The sequence below is a fragment of the Hibiscus syriacus genome, unplaced genomic scaffold (assembly GCF_006381635.1).
Source record: "Hibiscus syriacus cultivar Baekdansim isolate YM2019G1 unplaced genomic scaffold, ASM638163v2 tig00110332_pilon, whole genome shotgun sequence".
Taxonomy (NCBI): domain Eukaryota; kingdom Viridiplantae; phylum Streptophyta; class Magnoliopsida; order Malvales; family Malvaceae; genus Hibiscus; species Hibiscus syriacus.
In genome coordinates this window covers 5,522,090-5,541,701 of record NW_024062688.1, presented here as the reverse complement: position 1 = coordinate 5,541,701, position 19,612 = coordinate 5,522,090, and the positions used below count along the sequence as shown (strand labels likewise).

Here is a 19,612-nt window from a genome sequence, read left to right as displayed (position 1 = left end):
TCTATGATGGAAAAGGTGTGGCAATTTGGTGATGTGCTGGAAAGAATGAACATAAGGCGAGCAGAGAGTAATGTCGCGACATCACAAGTTGCTGAAGCATACTGAAATGTCTTGGTATTTCTGGCGCAAAAAAGGAAAAAAAGATATTTTCACAAATGACAACAGTTATTAGCACGTATTTTGTGCTGATAACCACCTGAATGGGACCCACTGCCACCTATGGAATCAATCTTCATGCATTTGGAGTGTACTTAGGGGTATGATGGAAAATTCCCTAAGAATATTCCTTAGATTTATTGTTAAAAAACACCATTTTGGATGTATCTCATTCATCATATTCTCCAACTCTCTCTTTCTCCATTGACGATCTTAACTTCTTCATTTTTCTTTTTCTATCCGTTTTTAGTGGTGTTCCTCCAATGGTGAAGCTCGAGGGAGTGGGGTTTGCATCCGAGAGGAGCTAGCTGCTATAGTCATTCGTGGTGGTTCGAAGGAAGTGTCGGTCGTACACATCTATATCTTTCTTATCCAACCTTTGCTCTATTTTATGATTGAGCTTTAATTGGGTTGTAAGAAACGAGTGAACAAATTGAGATTTTTCGTAGTTTATTCGAACCTCACCATGAACTAGACTATATTTGGTGGAGTTCCTTGATGGATGCGTTAAAATTTGTCTTGAATGGTTAATTAATGTTTTCTTTTGCTTATTACTTGTTTTGCTTATGAGTTCTTAATCTCTTAAGATTGTAGGAGGCATGAGAGTGTTCATTTCTTAAGTAGAAGGCTAGGTGTTTGAGAGAAACGTAGTCACTACTTCTTTAGCATTCGAGAGAAAGTAAAGTAAGATTAGCATAAGCAATGGGTTGTAGTTAATTACTAGAACCTAATCCCTTAGTATTCGAGAGAAACTAAGCTAGGATTTTAACGACTAAAAGGGGTAAAGTGTAATCAATGGTTTAGTGTGTGTCACTGCTCAAGCCAAGAGGAGATGTCGTGGCATCATATTCTGTTAGGTTCTTAGACTAGAGATAGCATATAACATCTTTAACAAACTCTATCGAACATGTTAGGCACTAGAAGACTAGATCAACTTAAGAGATAAGTTTAAAACTTCCTAAGTGAATCCCCACCATTCATTCACGTAGAAGCTTCTCGTATGAGGATTATCAAGTTATTTCATTTATCATGCATATTTACGATTCTGCATTGCCTTGACATTTTCACCTATTCATACTATAAACATTTTATTTGCCACAATATTTCTATTTGCTACCCATTGTACTACCATTCTGATTCCACTCTTAAACATTTCATTTGATAGGCATAATCATTTGTATATATCGTCATCTTAAATATACTTAGATAAAGTAGTTCTTTGCTTTGACTAAACTTATAAATTTCCATCAATCCTTGTAGATACGATACTCACTCATCACTGTATTACTTGTGTGATTGTGTATACTTGCACATCATTTGCGTTCAATATTAAGCACACACAACACGTAACAAAAATCTCACACTTGGTTGAACTTTGGGTGTTTCCAACAACTCAGGAATCCCATGTAACTCACTTCTAGCTCAATTCTACCACATGAGGTCATTAGATGTGTTTTGGTAGGTTGCATGAGTTATGAAGCACGTTCATGGTAGAATTCAAAAATCAGTGTTTTCCAGCATGTTTATGGACTCTTTATGACCCCTATATTCTTACATAACTCTTTAATAATGTTTGGGGACCTAAGTAGGATTTTTAAGAGTGTTGGGAGGCATTTTCGTGCCCTAAACAAGGTATTTTTGGACATGAGTATCAGTACTAGAATAACAATATCGATATTGTTCTTCAAGTGTTAAAAACAAAAGGGTTTTGGGCTAGAAGTATCGATACCCATTGCATGAGTATCAATAGTGTAGGTGAGGTAACGATACTCGCAGGGTGGTTCACTTAGTAGATTCCAGTAGCCAAATTCATATCGATACTCATAGGATAATCGATACCAAGGGTAGAGTATCAATACTCACAAATAGGGTTATATATACTTAGGTATTTTTTCATACATTGAAGTCAAATTTGGTATTGGTACTCAAGAAAGTATCGACATTCAGGACCAGAAGTATCGATGCTCAAGAATGAGTATCAATACCAACCCTTTGTTACTAGCCTTTAACAAGTCAGTAGTATCAATACCCAAAGGCTAGTATCGATATCCACATGCCAGTATTGATACTGAGGAGATTAGTATCGGTACCTACAAACAATTTTGGGTAAGAAACCCAAGGGTTTTAAGAGTTAGAATTAAGGGACCCAATAACACTAGAATACCATGAAATAAAACTACAAGTATGAACAATAATAAACTCAGAACAGTTAGAAACACTAACAGTTAGGATGACATAAAACTAACATTGTTTGACGCTTGAGACACAGTTAGGACACCCAAGTTACTTTAGTAGATACAATCATATAGTTGGATATCCCAGTCAGTGCCAAGACACTTCAGTCACCAACTGGGCGTAAATGCCCAAAGACTCGACGGAGTAAGTTGGTCGGATGCATGTTTCTGATGCAGCTCCGGATCTCACCCAAATAACCAAAGGTATTTTAGAAAGGCTAAAGGAGTGTGTGAGCTCCGAGATGTAGAACCCTCAACCACACCATGATGCCAACATCAACATGTTAGATCATTAATTCCTTATACATGTGCCACTAGCATGCACATTTAGTGAATGCATATAGTATAGTAGAGTTATTAGTGAGGCACTGAGCCTGTAAGCTCAGCGTTCGCAATGTGTTCCCATGCACAGGTTTTTAGAGATTCAGTCGAGGAGCATTATCGTCGCCAACAGTTCTAGCATAACAGAGACTTCAGAGTACGTCTTGATTTTTATTAGAGGGCATGTACTATTGTAAACCCTTTGAATTCAGTTTAACTCTATTTTGTTTTAAATCAGTGTATTATTTTGAGATGTTTTAGGAGCTCCCCATACTTGTTAAACAAATTTATTATATTTTATTTACATTCTTATGGATGACGTTTTATATAATGATTTACAACGTTTTAAAGAAAATTTTTTGGGTTTGTCACTTCGGTGGTCTCGTGTGACATCACCATCTAGTGATCTTTAGGTCAGACTGGATTAGGGTGTTACAAATACGAGGTTAAAAAAGTATCACTATTTTAGCTTGAATTCTTAACCAAAACTCTGAAAAAATATCTACGAAAAGTTGGATTCGTCGCACTTTGACAATTCTAAAACATACAACTAGTCATTATGAAAGTATAAGAAAAAAAATTGAACATAGCCCAAGCTAGATCTCTACGTCCCGCTCCTTCATCTCATCCGAAGCCTCTATTGAATCATTATCCTTAATAAGATCAACTTCCTGTAATCGAGCATGAATCTGATCATTTATGGTATGCTCATTCTTAGTGTCAATGCCGTCTAAATGTTACAAAAATTCCTACATCCATTTCTGGGCATTTAGAGTAAGAGTATCTTGCCCTCCACTCGATTTATTCCCTCGAAGAAAATTCTCCTTCGAAGACTTATGAGCCACACCATGTGAGTTATTAACCCTAAATCTCATACCACTTTTGGCACCCCTTCCTTTCTCCATTATTGCAACTGGCGTGTGATATCTTGGAACGTGAACCGTGGAATGAACTGCTATTTTTTTTTCTTTGCCCCTCGATCGAAGGAACAACATTCATTCATTCCACATCCATGGACACATTTCTTTTTTTCTCTCCGGATTGAAAGTTGAATAAACAACAGTAAGAGTAAAGGGTCATTGCGGCGTACCTCTTTTAGAATGATCCTTAGCCCCCATCACCTTCGAAGTCTTCCCCTCAGCCATATCATTCTCATTTTTTTATCACTTTTTTTTTTTTACCACTTTTCATGTCATTACATCACCATTATCTTCTGACGAGATTGAAAAATCTAAAAAGCCTAGCCCCTCTAACATGTATTTGGCCTTCGTTTTACCTTCTCCACAACCATTCAAGGTCCATACAAATCTTCACCCCGAGACTCCAAGGGGGGACCCTGTCTAGACTCTTGAACAGGATCATCTGAACATTGATCCCTGACCGTATCACTCGCCACCTTACTACAAGTATCATAGTATGACAAAAATAAAATAAAAATACCTTATATATTTGGGGATAATTGCAACAATACCTCTCTTTATATTATTTTTCTCAATTAAGTCCCTATTTAATAAATAAAATTAATAATTTTATATTATCTTAGGTCGGGTCGTGATTTTATCTCAAAAGTCGGGTCAATTCGGGTTTCAGGTGGATGTATAAATTTTTTTGATCGGGTCGAATTGACCGGAAACCCGACTCATGCTCATTCTTACTTGAGATGGATGTTTCTCCAAAGTCGAGAACGTCCTAATCCAAAGTTGAACTGTCAAATAACTACCATGCATAAATTATCAAGGTCATTCCGTAAGAGCTTCGACGTAATAAGCTCCATCAATAAACTTAACTAGAAAGTGGTTATTCTCCAAATCCACTAATTGGGCCTCACCCATTGGTTTTCAAAGAGCAAGCATCCGAGCCGACGACTTCTTGTATCCTATAGCCCTGTCAAGTAATAGAATAATAAGCACCTGTTTCTTGCACTAGTCTATCCGATCATGCACTTTATTACAAAATCGAATAGTCGTAAAAGGTACAGTATCATCAGCTACACATTTTTCATCCAGAACCTCTACCTCATCAATATAATAATGAATATAATTATTTTTCCTAAAGAAAAAATTATATTGATCGAAAATTAATACTAGTAAGTGAAAATAGCATCACTTATCATAAATAAAAAAACTAATGATAAAAAAATGATTTTAAAAATATTTTTACTCAAATTTGATAGAATATTATAGATAAAAAATAATTATTTTATATTGTAGATATTACTTTGTATCCGCCTCAAATTTATTCACTTAACTAATAATTTACGGTACTCGAATATTAAATCTCAATTATTTGGAAGGTACTCAAACGATGAAATGAATCAGTGATATATGTTTCACAAACATGAACACTAGGCAATTTTCAAACATGTGTTGTTTTGAAATTTCTTTGGTAAGGGCCTACAAGATCATAGTAGAAGCAACTGCAGCTCAATTGACAGTTGAGAGTTATGTACAGACTAATCCTAAGATGAAAAAGATCCCATTATCTTTACATTGTTGTGCCTGTAATTACTTTTCCGCTTGGTCGATGGATCGATCTTGGAAAGCTTTTTTTTTATCCATATCCAATCGTTACATGCTCACACATTTCCTTCTCGGATACTGGATGAATCAACCTGTGATTTTGCATCAGCGTGACCTTCTTGAAGCGACGATGGGGCTTCGATTGTTGTAGCTCGAGGACCGGACTCCGAGGCGGTGTCTACTCGTATTTCTTGCATCATTGTAATAGCTTCTTTCAAGTCTAGTCTTTCGTCTGGGCTCGTTTTCGTACAAAGTGAGCCTATACGAAGGAGTTTCTCCATTTCCCCAAGTGAATTCGAGCCACTGGCGATCTCCGGATCGAACACTTCAGCTTGTTTTCCTTCGGAAAGCGCTGTTGCCGCCAATTCGACGACATCAATCCCACCTTTACCATGTTCAAGATATTGAGATGGGAATTTCCCTGTAAGGATCTCAAGAATGATTATTCCTAGGCAATAAACATCACTTTTATGACATACTTTTCCATGTTGTGTAGCTTCAGGAGTATTGTAAGCCATGAGGGTTCCGGTCCGGTCGGTGCTTACCAACGAACATAACCCGTATTCGGAAACACGCGGACGGTTCTCCGGACCGAGCAGAACATTGCTTGATTTGAGATTGCCATGAGGAACATCAAGATAAGCAAGTTCAGCGTGAATATAATCGAGTCCCTCAATGATTCCTTGCACGATTTTTAGTCTCGCAAGCCAATCGAATGCTGCAACCAATGTGCCTCGATCACCTAGAGAAACCATATGCATTGTTCATCAGAATCGACCGATGATGTTGTAGTATTGCAGACACATAGACATAGAAAAAATTCGTACCGTGCAACCGATAAAGCAAGCTTCCGTTCTCGACGAACTCGTAAACGAAAAGCTTTTCTTCGATCCGGTAATGGTAAGCCAGAGGTGTCAAAACATTAGGATGTTTAAGCTTCCCAAGCCTTTTAACCCCTACATCAAACTCATCTTTCCCTAATGAATTCATCTCCTTGGTCCTCTTCACCACCACGGAGACTCCGTTCGCCATCGTGGCCTTATACGAAGACCCCAATGAGCCGTTCCCGAGCACTATCGCAGCAGCCTTCATTAAACTTGGCAAACCAATCACACCCTTTTCATGATTCACCACGACGAGCTCGGGCACCGCACCACCACGGGACGTTCCAGGGTGACTGATACACCTTCCATGGCGATTTGGGTTCCTTCGAACTACATGGACTTCTCCTACGGTGGCCGGCATTGAAACCTGAGCTTCAATATTCGCAATCGAGTTTCCGTTCTCGGTGGCATTGCCGCGGCCATTCGAGGCTTTCTTCCTCTTCTTTTTCCTCCATGCGAATACGAGGAAGATGATGAGTGCAATAAGCATAACACCTAACGTTACAGTTGCAGCAATGATCTTTCTACGATCATTTTTATCTCCTCCGCCATTAACACTGCTTGGTTTATCAGTTTTGTTACAGCGAACCCTTATTTGAGCTCCACAAAGACCTGGATTCTCAGCAAATATATTTGCTGAGAATCTCCATAGACTCGACGGAATCTCGCCTTCGAGTTTATTGTTTGAGAAATTGACGAATGTCAAGTCTTGTTGATTGAAATCCGGGATTTCTCCGGAAAACTGATTGTTTTCGAGGTGTAGATCGATGAGACGAGAAACATTCGTTAACGAATCAGGGATTTTCCCGGAAAACTCGTTGTCCGATAGCCAAACCCTCTTCAACGATCCCATGCCGGTGAAATAATCCGGTGGTATTTCACCGGAAAATTTGTTCATCGACAAGTACAAAGCTTTCAGAGCACCCAAACGATTGATTTCGGGGATGTTTCCATCGAAAGAATTGTTCAAAACACTGAAATAACGTAAATCCTTCAACAGAATCAAAGCGTCGACGTCGATTTCACCGGATAATCCCATGCCTTCGAGGCGTAAACCCACGAGAATCCCATCTAAACAAAGCAAACCTTCCCACGGACCCTCTTCATTACAAGGGACAGAACCGGGAGTCCAAGAAACAAGAGCGATGGCGTCGTCAAAAGACTCCTTGAGCATCAACAGAGCCTGAGAATCCGACGCGGCGAACGTCGGTTCCGGTGAAAATAATAAGAAAAGCAGGAGAAACGATGTAAGAGAGCAGCATGAAGCAGCCATTAGTACTTCAACAACCAGAAACAGTGAGGCTCTGAGATTTTGGTACTGTAATTGTGGGAAACACTTGTTTTTCGAGCTGGTTTCGGTTGTCGTAGGATGTTCATCACGGTGGTCGGATTTTGTTTTTTGGCAAAGAAAAGCTTAGAAGCGAGATGGCAATGGTGTTTTGGAACAAGTCAAGCTGTGAAACAAAGAAGCCATTATTACCGGTAATGTGTATGGATTGAAATGATCATCGCCGCTCAAAAACTGGGGAATTTTGGCCTTACTTGTCCAGTAAAATAGCGTCCACCTCATTCATACTAGAAAACTTGAATGCAATTTTATCTGATTTGATCTTTTATTTTTGAGTTAATTGTATCCATATCTTCAAAGAATAACCTTTATTTTAAATTGGTCCCTGAATTTTTAGATATTCCAATTTCATCCCTAAACCATAACTATCGTTCTAAACTAGCCTTCAAGCTTTTGAACATTTCAATTTCATCCCTAAACTATGTCTTTCATTCTACTCCAAACTTTTTGAATGTTCCAATTTCATCCCAAACTAAACGTATATACTACTCACATCCCTTGTTGATAAAATCTTTAGGACAAGTTATATTATTATATGTTTGAAAGAAACAAAATTTAGGTTAAACTATGGTTGAAACTAATTACATATTTGGATGAATTTGAGAATGAAATTGAAATATTCAAAAGTTTGGGGTTCAGAAAGAGGGTCATAGTTTAGGGATAAAATTATAATGTTCAAAAGTTGAAGAACAAATTTAGAATAAGATTCATAGTTTGGGATTTTTAAAAGTTTAAGGACTAATTTTAAAATAAGAGTTTTGGGGGCATATGATGCAATTAACTCTTTATTTTACTCTATTATAACATTTATATTTTTAAATCAATAAGATTAATTAATTTATTAATCTAATAAAAAATATAATATAATTATAGTTTTAAAAAGATATAATAATTTAAATAAAGTAATTCATTAATAAGTTATTTTTCTTAAAATCATTAAATAGCATAAACTGATTAATAAATAATGAAAATATAATCATACATATAATTAGTTAAAAAAACTCAAACCTATAAAATAAAAAACAATTACAAATAAATATTACAATCGATGATAGATAATAAACATCGTTACACCAATAACACTAATTTAAAAAGTTAAGCATTAACTTACATTATCTAAAAGAAACCAAATGGTTTAGCATTGTAATTTTAAGGTTTAATCGTAAAGCAAGTGCTCAAACCATATTTATCTTATACTTTATATGTCATTTTTTTTTTAATTTTAGTGTTCAATAGAAAATCGTTAATATGTTATTGATGAGTTTTTCAACCCTACAACTTGATTTTTTTTCTTTTTTAGTGGGGGGATTTTAAGATTTTCAAATTGAAATAAATAAATTCAAATTTGATATTTGGGAGTTTAATCTTACATTCAAATAGTTACAGGATGAAGGTTAGTTTAAAGATCTATCATAAAAGTTAAAATAACTAAAAAAAAAATTATACTTATTTTACTAAACCTGATTTTAATCCATAAATGAAATTAAACTTTTCATATGCCCCGAATATTCTATACGCATAACATGTGTATTTGAGATTTTTGTATTATTATAGTATTGAGAAAACAACCCTTTTTTATGTAGAAATTGTTCTAATGATCTGTTTCCTTTTTATATTGAGCATACCCCAATTGAACAAGTATCCATATCGCACTTCGACAACGTAGATCAAATGCTAGAAATTATGCAAACATAAAATCTCTTATTTGTCAAAAGATTGAGTTTTAAATGTTCTAAAGAGGTTATGACCAAGACACCAAAAACAAGGAATCATACATTGATTGATGAAACATCTACCTTCCTTGTAGGAAGCACAACATTCTTATTTCCGGGGAAGGAAGTGCGGGAAATGTCTACGAGAGCCTTGAAACTATACGGTTCATGCATGGATATTTCGGACAGAACTTTCCTGTTCAGTTGGATGTTCTCTTTGATCAGTCCATGCATGAAGTTACCATAGTTTACCTGTAAACAAAAGGCAAAAGCACAGAAACAGCAAGTCAGCATATGAAAGCAGTGACCAAAGTAAGACAACTACATTTATGTACACATGAGAAGCAACAGACAACATATAGCTGAGCCATGTTTCTTGCATTAACAGATTTTTCTCGAACTTTGATGCAAGTGTCGGATACGAATATGTATCTAACAAGGGTATTTGAAACCGAAATGCTCAATCTCTTATAAGTTTTCTATACCGTATAGTAATGGGCTTATGAATTTGACAAACAAATATGATTGAACTTATCTTACTGCCAAAATCATTCCATTTGCATCCCTATGTTTTAAATGGGACAAGAAAAGAAAAGGGTACACAGCAGCTAGCGTCCACTGTCAAGAACCATGAAAGTGCATGCATAGACATCATGTGAACCACATATCTAGCCAACATGCCCAACAATCCCGTGCAGAGCAGCCAGCTCATGCCCAACGCGAACAAAATTAGAACTTAAGATTCATCAGATAATCAGAAAATAGACCAAAAACAATGACAAATAAGTAAAGGTAGATGGTTTTAGTATTGCACCCGCACTTTATAAGGAGTATTTAGACTCCAAGTGAACTACAGTTCAACATTCAAAGAAATTTTATGAGAGAAAACGGGATGAAATGCTTTCACATCTATATCAACACTAATAGATACTAAATCCACCCACTAGAATTAGTTTTATGATAGCATACAGATTTCTAGTCTAAACTTCTAGAAGGCTGGTCATGTAAAATTTTGAATCTATTTAATCATGTCGTGGTGTTTCTATTGTCAATAAATCATAGGCAAACAAAAAAAAAATATCCACTGAATTTATTCATCCTATTACATTATAAAAATACAATATTGCAAGCTCATTCCATTCATTGTTTTTCCAAGCTGCAAGTAGTTTAAAGTATCATGGACCATGAATCATGATGTTAAAATCAATAAGAAACAAATCACAGATATGCCATGAGCACCAGTGATGAAAAAACCAAACTGGAATGGTCAGTTCAACCGGAACTAGTGGCCTATCCAGTCTGGTACGTCCCCTAGAATTGGGGAACCAATGACGAGATATGAGCATACACTGGACCAGAATTGTGAAGCGTACTACATAGTAATTTCTATGAATTTAAACTCCCACTTAGTATTTTTTTTTTGTCATCCAGAAATCTCTTATCTTTTCTTTCTCATATTAAAATTATTGCAGTAAGTGACGAGATTTGAACTTCTTAACCTCTTAATCATAAATTAAACACTATAATAAGCCAAGTACGCAACTTAATCGAACAATCCGAATCACGGGTTGGAGAAGTGACCCAGACATCATACCAGTTTGAGCTCCAATCTTGTTTTCTGAATTCATTAACAAGCACTAAAGCAAAATAGCAAGCCAATTATAGCCACTTTCTGTACAGAAATGCACATCTACAAAGTCTTATCTGTTCTCTTTCAGTCCAAAGCTAATCAAATCTAAAACCAAACAATACTACAAGATGCGTTGAATCCATAAAACGGAGGAGTTCAAACATCAAGAAATTTTCAATTAGAACACGAAAATTAGTAAAGCAAAACAGAAATGTTAAATTTAGAGAGCTTACGCCATGTTGACGAGTCCCGGCGTTTATGCGTTGAATCCATAAAGAACGCATGTCACGCTTCTTGTTCCTGCGATCTCTGTAGGAATACTGCAAGGCCTTCTCGACCCTCTCTCTTGCGATTCTTATACAGTTCTTTGCCCTTCCCCTGAACCCCTTTGCCAACTTCAATATCTCCTTCTTGTTCATCTCTTTTTCACTCGCACTTTAATCTTCTTCGCTGTATGTGCATAAATTCAGTGGATGAAACCCTAAGGCCTAGAAAATGGGGAAGAACATAACTATGTAGCCTTTAAGGTGGTAAATTGGGTATATTCAATATGATTGGGTACCAATTTGGATATGGCCAATTTAAGTGTTTGGGACGGTTTGTATAATATAAGGGTCTGTTACTGAAAATGTTTTATATTTCAAATGATGAAAATAATTTATAAACCTTATATGAGCGCTATAGATGAGAATTTAATCTGTATCCGATGAATTTCGTTGATTTTTCCAATATTTGTTTAATCTAAAGCTCTGCAACTCTCTGTGTTCCTACTATTATGAATTATCCAAATGAGATAGTCTTTAAATATACATTTCATTGTGTCGCCTCTCACTGTTTAATTATAAAAATCATTTAGAAGAAGTTTTGATCATCAAAAATAAAGACGTAATTTCCCCCCTCGTTTTATTCCTACTTATCTCTTTCAATCATCTTTTTCTATTTTTGCTAATTTTAGGTTTAAGAGTCTTGTCGTTTGTTTTATGCTTTTTATATAGGAATTCGTTAGTTTTGTTAAAAATAAAAATTATATAGAATTACAAAAAGTTTAGGATGATAACCTTAAACTAAAATATAATTTAGATATTTTCCTATAATAATTGACACAAAAACTAGTAACACAATGATCAAAGACGAAAAAGGCTAAAAAGTCTAACGAAAAAGTTCGAACAAAATAAATATACGAATAAATTTAATTGCATCGGTAAACGAATCACGAAAGGAAATGAAGCTACCGAAAGACCCCAAACAAATCACAAATTAGAATCAAATGACATGAGAAAATTATCCAAGAACATTAAATGTGTATCTAAATCAATACGAGGGTCTAAAGCAGGAAATATCAGCATGATAACAAATAAGTGTCATCTTAATCAGTTGTGGCGATGTCAAATTCAACTCTGAGAAAAAAAGATAAACGAAAACAACGTCAAATGATTGAAAACTACCAAAAGACAAAGATAAACGTGACACAAAAGTATAAATAAACGTGTCACGAAGAAATAATTATTTTTATTAAAAACGAAAAAGAACAAAAAATAATAATAGTCGTTTGACAACCAACTCAAATTAGTGTCGTCACTAGTTAAAAGAAACAATAAAAACTAATTTGATTTATCTATAAAAAAATGACATAATAAAATAGGTTTCTTCTTTTTAAGATTCAATGTTATAGTTTTTTTTAATAAAAAAGACTATAATTTGAATTAAAAAATTAAGATTAAGATTAGATGAATTAATAATAATGATTTTAATAGTTAAGGGAATAGGTAAATGTTTAATTTGAAGTGAGATATCAATAATTAGCATATCCAAAATATAAGAATAAGATTATAAAATTTTAATATTTTTTAAGAATAATAGGTATGTAATTTTTTAATATATTACATTAAATTTAATTATTTTTTTAAAATATGAAATACACTCGAAGTTTAGTGCATGTCCAAAAAATATGTTTTTTAATATATTATATTAAATTTAATTATGTAATTTTAATATACTAGAAGTTTAGTGTATCCGTCCGTGTCAATAATAATGATTATAAAAATATATCGAAAGTGATACTATTTTTAAAATTTCAAGAGATTTAATTTGATCGAACTAAAATTTAATTTTGAATTTAGGCTCAAACAAATTAATAATTCAACAAAAGAAATTATATTTAGTTTAATTTATTATACAAATTATCTTTGCAAATTAATCAAAATTTAAAATCACATGAAGTCTTAGTTAAAGTTGTAAAGTCAACTTTTAAATTATCGAATGAGTTATCGGGAAAAAAAACACTGACAACATTGACCATTTTGTAATTTAAATAACAACTATACAAAATAAATGTAATAGTTTATCACTACAAAAAAAATCCCCAAATTAGTAATAAATAACTTTGATTAGATCGCACGTAACAAATGATAGCTCAAGGTCTCTTTATTTATTTATTTTCTCTCGCTTTCTCGAGCTCCCTTTACGATCGAACCCTAGGCGAAGGAAGAAAAGGGGTAATTTTCTCGGAAACCAAACAAACCAATTAATTTTCCCTAGAAAATCTCCTTGAAAAGGAAAAAGAAAAATGCAGTACCAGAGGCTGAAGCAACAGCAACAGCAACAAGCCTTGATGCAACAAGCTCTCCTCCAACAACAGTCTCTCTATCACCCAGGCATCTTAGCTCCTCCACAGGTTTTCTACTCTCTTTTTTTTATCTATTATCTATTTTATTTTTTTATCTTCATCTAGGAGTACTTGATCCGGTTTTTAGGCATGACTTGGTGGATTTTGCGTTTTATTATCTTCTAGCTCGTATTTTTGTTTCTTGTTTGTAATTGACTAGTGTAGGTAGGGTTTGTTGGGGAATTTATGTGGCGATGATTTAACTTTTGAAATACAACTTTTTACCGTGGAGTTTGCATGAATTGAGTGGATTTTGTTTCCGCTTTGTTGTCTTCAGCGCTCTGACATGCTTTATTGATCGGAAGTTTATTCTTTCTTTTTTTCTGCATTTTTTTTGAAATGAAGACGGATTTGTTCTTTGTGAAATGAGACTCATTGTTTCGGGTTTGGAATTGGATGAGAGGTTGTTCTGTTTCTTAATATTTTTCAATTTTCATCATTGCATGAAATTCCAATGTTATTTCTCTTATTTGAAGTTGCAATTGGCTAGCTAATAGGTGTTTTCATTCTCATATACTGGCGTTTTTCACTACAATGGTTTTTTTTATAGGAAGTGGAGGCCTCGTTAAAAAACCCCTTCATGATTAAAGGAACATCGGTCGGTTTTCTTCAATCAGCGGAAGGAGGAAAAGAGTGCCTCAAATTTCATTAATAACTGAAAGATTTCATAACGTTTAAAACAGACAGTCCCCTTACAAAAACAACCCGAAACACACCAAATAACACATCTAACATTCAAGAAAAAAAAAATCAAAACCCAACAAACAAAACAAACACTACCCAATACCAGCCATAGCTAAGGTATCGGCTTCAAAATTAGCAGTTCTGTCCACCCATCTGATAGCACCCTGAAAAACTCTTATTATATCAGCAATTTCTTTGACTAAATCACGAAAAACTGCAGGACAGTTATCAAAGTTCTTAACCCAATCCACTGCAAGTTTGCTGTCAGATTCAACAACCCAGCGAGCCTTAAAACTCTGAAGAATAGAATCAAAGATAATTAGACCCCTTTTGATGGCTATAAGTTCCAGCAAAGTAGGAGGGCATGGACCAGCTGTTTCCTTGAAAGAACCCTTGATATCTCCAAACTCATCTCTTAATAGACCACCTACACCACTCTTTCGCCAATCCTTGCAAACTGCTGCATCCACATTCAATTTTAAATAACCCTTAGGAGGGGGGATCCAGGAGATAGCACTACAATGGTTTTATTTAACTTGTGATCAAAATCTTCTTGCTGTTTTGAAATGTCAAAAAATGATTAGATGCCTTTTAGTTCCCTAACCTATCTTTCTTGGGCAATTCTTCTTCTATTTGTTCATGCTTATACGTGCTATATTTAGCTCGTGTTTGCAAATATTGGGTAAAAATGTGCAATTTATTTATTTATTTATTTATTCCTTTCTTTCCTAATAATAGTGTTAAGACTTAAAACATGGTTTGCTTCCTGAATTTCATTTTGGGACTTTTTAGACACTACAATTCTGCTAAATTATGTTTTTCTAGACGAGGCGGAATATTTTGGTCTAGTGTCCACTGAAATGCCAAAGGGTTTAAAAGGGATCACAGTGAAAGCAAACAGATATAATAGTACTTGGCTTTAAGTTGAAAGTGCATCTTGTTTACTTTTTATAGGTTGAGTGTTGGATACCTTAAAAAAATCATCTTCTTTCTTTGATATGAAAGCTTTAGAATTGGGTTGAGTGGGAAGGGGCATTTTGTACATCATTTCTTTGTTTCCCCTTCTCTATTTCCCTTCTTTTTCACATATTTATTTTGCAGATAGAGCCAATCCCAAGTGGAAATCTGCCTCCTGGTTTTGATCCAAGTACTTGCCGCAGTGTGTGAGTTTTTGCCTAGATTTTGTTTTCTTCCTATTTCCTTCTTGTTCTTCTTCATTTTGTGTGTTTGTTACCCCTTCATAATTGAGCACTTTTATGCTTTATATCCATACATTTGGTATACACTTTCTTTTGTGAATATGGTGGTTGAAAATGTTGTTGCTGCCCTTAATGCTAAATTCTGAGCTGTTATCTCTTTTACTTAATGATTGAATAGTGTTCCAAATGTAATAGCTTTTATATTCTTTCCTCTTTCTCACAACTCAGGAAGTTACTTATAGCTTTTTTTTTCTTTTCTTTTTAAACTTCTAGTTTTTATTTTGAGAAAATGCAGGTATGTGGGAAACATCCATACTCAAGTGACTGAACCACTACTCCAAGAAGTTTTTGCAAGTACTGGTCCGGTTGAAGGTTGCAAGCTTATTAGAAAGGAAAAGGTATTGTTTATCAGAAAGGAAAATGTTGGTAAAGTTTCTTTACTAGGCTTTCACCCTTTTCCTTTAGCCTATTGGTTACCAAGTGGTTGACATGCCTTTTGTTTTCTCTCTCTAATTAAGCAGTCATCATATGGATTTATCCACTACTTCGATCGTAGATCAGCTGCTCTTGCTATTTTATCTCTAAATGGAAGGCATTTGCAAGTGTTAATTTCTAATTCCTTTTCCCCTCTTACTTTATTTTGAGCGTGCTTTTACCTCGTATCATGTAATCTGCAGATTTGGACAGCCTATCAAGGTCAATTGGGCATATGCTAGTGGTCAGAGAGAGGATACGTCGGGTTTGTGATTGTTTTTGTTTGCAAAATTTCCTCTCAAACATGTATGATGAGTTGGAAATTATTATTTTTTAATCTACTTTTTTGATACTATCATAATTGGTACAGGTCACTTTAACATTTTTGTTGGGGATCTCAGTCCTGAGGTTACTGATGCAATGCTGTTTGCGTGCTTTTCTGTTTATCCCGGTTGTTCGTAAGCACCACATCCTTTGATCTTGATACCAGTAAATGCATGTGCTGTAACTTATTCATAGTAAATGCTAAACTATCTGGAAAGTGCAAATTTATTTGTCACTAAACCTCGATTAATGTTTTCCACATTGCTATTAGAGTGATCATCTATGAATAACAAAACTGATGCTTTTACTGATTTCAGGGATGCGCGGGTTATGTGGGATCAGAAAACTGGACGTTCAAGAGGATTTGGGTTTGTTTCATTTCGTAACCAGCAGGTACTGTTTCTTGGTTAATCTTCTGGTGGCTCTGTTTTTCTCTTCCATTATAATGTTGCTACGTCTATTGATATCAACTTCTTTTATCTGTTCAGGATGCACAAAGTGCAATTAATGATTTAAGTGGTAAGATAAAGGCTTTCTACTCTATATATGTTTTATCTTCATTGTCTTCAGCTTTAGTTCATCAATAAAGCTGTGAATTTCCGTATCAAAATCTGATTACATTTCTTTCATGCTTGGAAGTTATTCTTTATAGGTTGCTGAAATAGTTATCTGAAATAAGTTTTCCTTTCTTTTGTCATAAATTGCACCTTGTTTATAGTATCGATTCATTAAATTATAGCAGCCGAGCTGGAAGAATTGCAGTTAGCACTAATTTCTAAACAAACTACCACTTGCATAGATTTCTTTTAGTTGATATTGCACTAAAATTCATATGCTTGATTTATTTTTGTAGGAAAGTGGCTTGGTAGTCGACAGATTCGTTGTAACTGGGCAACGAAGGGTGTTGGTACCAGTGATGACAAGCAGAGCTCTGATGCTAGAAGTGTGGTAGAGCTAACCAATGGCTCATCAGGTAATTCACATTATTACTGTTTCGTTCAATGCAAACCCCAAAACTGTTACCAGTATTTTATTACTTCTATTCAATCTTTTTATGGGTCTTTAAGTTTGTGCCGGATGTGAAATAAACTTACATTTTTTAGCATTGGATGCAGAGGATGGTAAAGAGACAACAACCAACAACGAGGCTCCTGAGAATAATCCTCAATATACTACTGTTTACGTCGGCAATCTTGCTCCCGAGGCAAGTAACTTATATGGACCTTGAGAACTCCCATCCTTCTAATAAACTTTTCAACCAATGATGGTTTGAGCTTGAAATGGCTCTGTATTTGGACCCCAAGAAATCCCATCTTCTAATGCAGTTTTGAGTGCTTGCAAGAGTTGGCCTTGTGTTTACTTTGTATTGTAAAGGAACATGTTAAGTTCTCGAATAAAACTGATTATCTTTTATTCCGGCAGGTCACCCAACATGAACTCCACTTTCACTTTCATGCTCTTGGTGCTGGGGTGATTGATGAGGTTCGAGTCCAGCGTGATAAAGACTTTGGCTTTGTGAGATACAGTACTCATGCTGAGGCAGCTTTGGCTATTCAACTGGGGAATGCCCATTCGTTTTTATGTGGCAAGCAAATTAAGGTTTATTCTCTTCTTTTCCTCGAAATTTGGCTTCTCTACTGAAGTGTTTGGAGGAGGATGTTTTAGGAATTCTTTGCGTAACTTCTACTCAAAATGAGCAATGGATGGTTGTTTTTCATTAGATTCGTTTTTGCTGATCTATATCTGACATTCGGGTTCGACACATTATGTGGATATGACTTTCAATGATCCTCCAAATACATGAAAAAAACTTCATAGTTGTTTGCTTTGGATACATACCTGAATCTGGCACACCTGAGTCCAACTAACGTAAGTTGTGCTTCCAACTTCTTTCAAATTTCAATCACTTCGTTAATTTGTTTTATGCAGTGCTCATGGGGCAGCAAACCTACACCACCCGGGACAGCTTCAAATCCACTTCCTCCTCCTGCTGCCACACTGTTAGCCGGGCTTTCAGCCACCGACCTTTTAGCCTACGAGCAGCAACTTGGCATGAACAAAATGAGTGGTGTGCACGCCCTAATGCACCCCCAGGGGCAGCACCCTCTGAAGCAAGCAACGATGGCACTAGGTGCCGCTGGAGCAAGCCAGGCCATATATGATGGCGGGTTCCAGAACGTTGTGGCTGCCCAGCAGCTAATGTACTATCAGTAAATCGAAAATCAGAGTGTGTGGTAATATATTATATCCTTAATTCCCTCTCATTTGCAGGTTTTATCTAAAGAAAACATTTAGGAGGCTTTTTAATGTGTCCCCCCCCCCTTTTCACAGAAGCGAGATTGCATTGTGCCATGCATTTTCTTATCTCTATATAGCATTACATATATGTTTGCCTGGTTGTGTCAATCTTATGTATTCCCTGATATTATTTTGACTTCTTAATGGTTATGAATCCTTCTTATTGTATTTTCATATATTCCGTACGGTTGCTGTCCCAACACAGAAAAAACATAGAACATATTTAAACTTTTAATGTTTATTCTATTGTCTACTTTCATATTTTTAGAGTTAATTGCTCATGAAGTACCCAAACTATGACCTCGTTCTAAATTGATCCTTCGATTTCAAAACATTCTATGTAAGTCCCCAACCTACGTACTATATTAGTCTTTTTGTCAACGTGCCGTTAACTTGTGTTGACGGTCTAGGGAATTGAACACACAACTTAAGATAAATTAACATGTTTTTGAAGAGTTGAACACAACTTAAAAGTAGATTAATTTATAACTAGACATATCAACAAAAAGATCAAAATAAAAAATGATATTGGTTATTTAAATATTGATAATAAGATATTTTACGTTTTAGGGATCATCTTAGAATATGGTCACTTTAAGGACTTAGATAAAAATTCTAGAATTTTTATTCAGAATAAGAACTAATTTGTTGACATCGTTTACGATTATCGCATTCTTGTTCTTCTAACAGTTGTATATGAAATGGTGAATAGTAATTTCATATATAACAGGTAGGGCCGAAAACCTTTTTCCTAAGCCTGGGCCCAAGTCTTCATAAGTTACTCGTTTCACTTTTAAAAAAAAATATTTAAGAGTATTGTTTTATATTAATATTTATATATTTTATATAATTAAATTTTAAATCAAATAAACATTATTTAGGACGGGCTGCCTTGCGTGTTGAAAATCCCAAATAATCATTACATCAATTTCACAGCTTCAGTTTCTGCAACAAACAATGGATACTGAAGAAGGGTCTAAAAGATTCTGTATTTTGAGCATGACTTAAACGTCCCCTGGTTCAACTAACCCCCGTTCCCGAACCGACTTTCTACGAAAACAACGTGAAAGACGTTTTCCGATCGCAAAACTATGGTCGAAGTCCACTCAACGGAATAAGAGGGTACTTACAACAAAACGGGACGAACTGGTATTTTACAATAAT

At 35.2% G+C, this 19,612-nt stretch overlaps 3 protein-coding genes across 6 annotated transcripts; 1 reads left to right on the top strand and 2 right to left on the bottom strand.

The window, feature by feature from the left end:
- The first annotated feature begins 928 nt into the window (after positions 1-928).
- LOC120119536 (oligouridylate-binding protein 1B-like) lies at positions 929-18,613 on the top strand. Of its 3 annotated transcripts, XM_039139347.1 has the most exons (14): positions 929-942; positions 13,293-13,478; positions 15,255-15,316; positions 15,648-15,750; positions 15,874-15,950; positions 16,030-16,091; positions 16,197-16,284; positions 16,468-16,543; positions 16,639-16,669; positions 17,004-17,123; positions 17,254-17,354; positions 17,573-17,749; positions 18,080-18,384; positions 18,485-18,613. In XM_039139347.1, exons 2-13 carry the CDS (start codon positions 13,371-13,373, stop codon positions 18,362-18,364), a joined length of 1,290 nt encoding a protein of 429 aa, XP_038995278.1. In that variant the 5' UTR covers positions 929-942; positions 13,293-13,370; the 3' UTR covers positions 18,365-18,384; positions 18,485-18,613. The 3 variants fall into 3 exon arrangements, with proteins under 3 accessions (XP_038995278.1, XP_038995279.1, XP_038995277.1); XM_039139348.1 differs by lacking the exon at positions 929-942 and having other exon boundaries at positions 13,238-13,478; positions 17,266-17,354; XM_039139346.1 differs by lacking the exon at positions 929-942 and having other exon boundaries at positions 13,238-13,478.
- LOC120120002 (pollen receptor-like kinase 3) lies at positions 5,287-7,387 on the bottom strand. The gene is made up of 2 exons (XM_039139769.1): positions 6,058-7,387; positions 5,287-5,972 (listed from the first exon to the last, which is right to left on the bottom strand). Exons 1-2 carry the CDS (start codon positions 7,385-7,387, stop codon positions 5,287-5,289), a joined length of 2,016 nt encoding a protein of 671 aa, XP_038995700.1.
- Positions 9,144-15,364, bottom strand: LOC120119537 (50S ribosomal protein L20-like). Of its 2 annotated transcripts, XM_039139350.1 has the most exons (3): positions 15,350-15,364; positions 11,038-11,223; positions 9,144-9,426 (listed from the first exon to the last, which is right to left on the bottom strand). In XM_039139350.1, the coding sequence occupies exons 2-3, from the start codon at positions 11,221-11,223 to the stop codon at positions 9,232-9,234; spliced, it is 381 nt and encodes a 126-aa protein (XP_038995281.1). In that variant the 5' UTR covers positions 15,350-15,364; the 3' UTR covers positions 9,144-9,231. The 2 variants fall into 2 exon arrangements, with proteins under 2 accessions (XP_038995281.1, XP_038995280.1); XM_039139349.1 differs by lacking the exon at positions 15,350-15,364 and having other exon boundaries at positions 11,038-11,363.
- Positions 18,614-19,612: the final 999 nt, after the last annotated feature.

What these genes read in the sequence shown, in the direction of transcription:
- LOC120120002 (XM_039139769.1), bottom strand. Translation starts at nt 7,387, where the DNA reads ATGGCTGCTTCATGCTGCTCTCTTACATCGTTTCTCCTGCTTTTCTTA. An exon ending in CTTGCTTTATCGGTTGCACG is followed by an intron (nt 5,973 to 6,057) that starts GTACGAATTTTT and finishes TGGTTTCTCTAG; the next exon opens with GTGATCGAGGCACATTGGTT.
- LOC120119537 (XM_039139350.1), bottom strand. Translation starts at nt 11,223, where the DNA reads ATGAACAAGAAGGAGATATTGAAGTTGGCAAAGGGGTTCAGGGGAAGG. An exon ending in CCGGGACTCGTCAACATGGC is followed by an intron (nt 9,427 to 11,037) that starts GTAAGCTCTCTA and finishes TTTTGTTTACAG; the next exon opens with GTAAACTATGGTAACTTCAT.
- LOC120119536 (XM_039139347.1), top strand. Translation starts at nt 13,371, where the DNA reads ATGCAGTACCAGAGGCTGAAGCAACAGCAACAGCAACAAGCCTTGATG. An exon ending in GCTAACCAATGGCTCATCAG is followed by an intron (nt 17,124 to 17,253) that starts GTAATTCACATT and finishes TACATTTTTTAG; the next exon opens with CATTGGATGCAGAGGATGGT. An exon ending in TCGGCAATCTTGCTCCCGAG is followed by an intron (nt 17,355 to 17,572) that starts GCAAGTAACTTA and finishes TTATTCCGGCAG; the next exon opens with GTCACCCAACATGAACTCCA.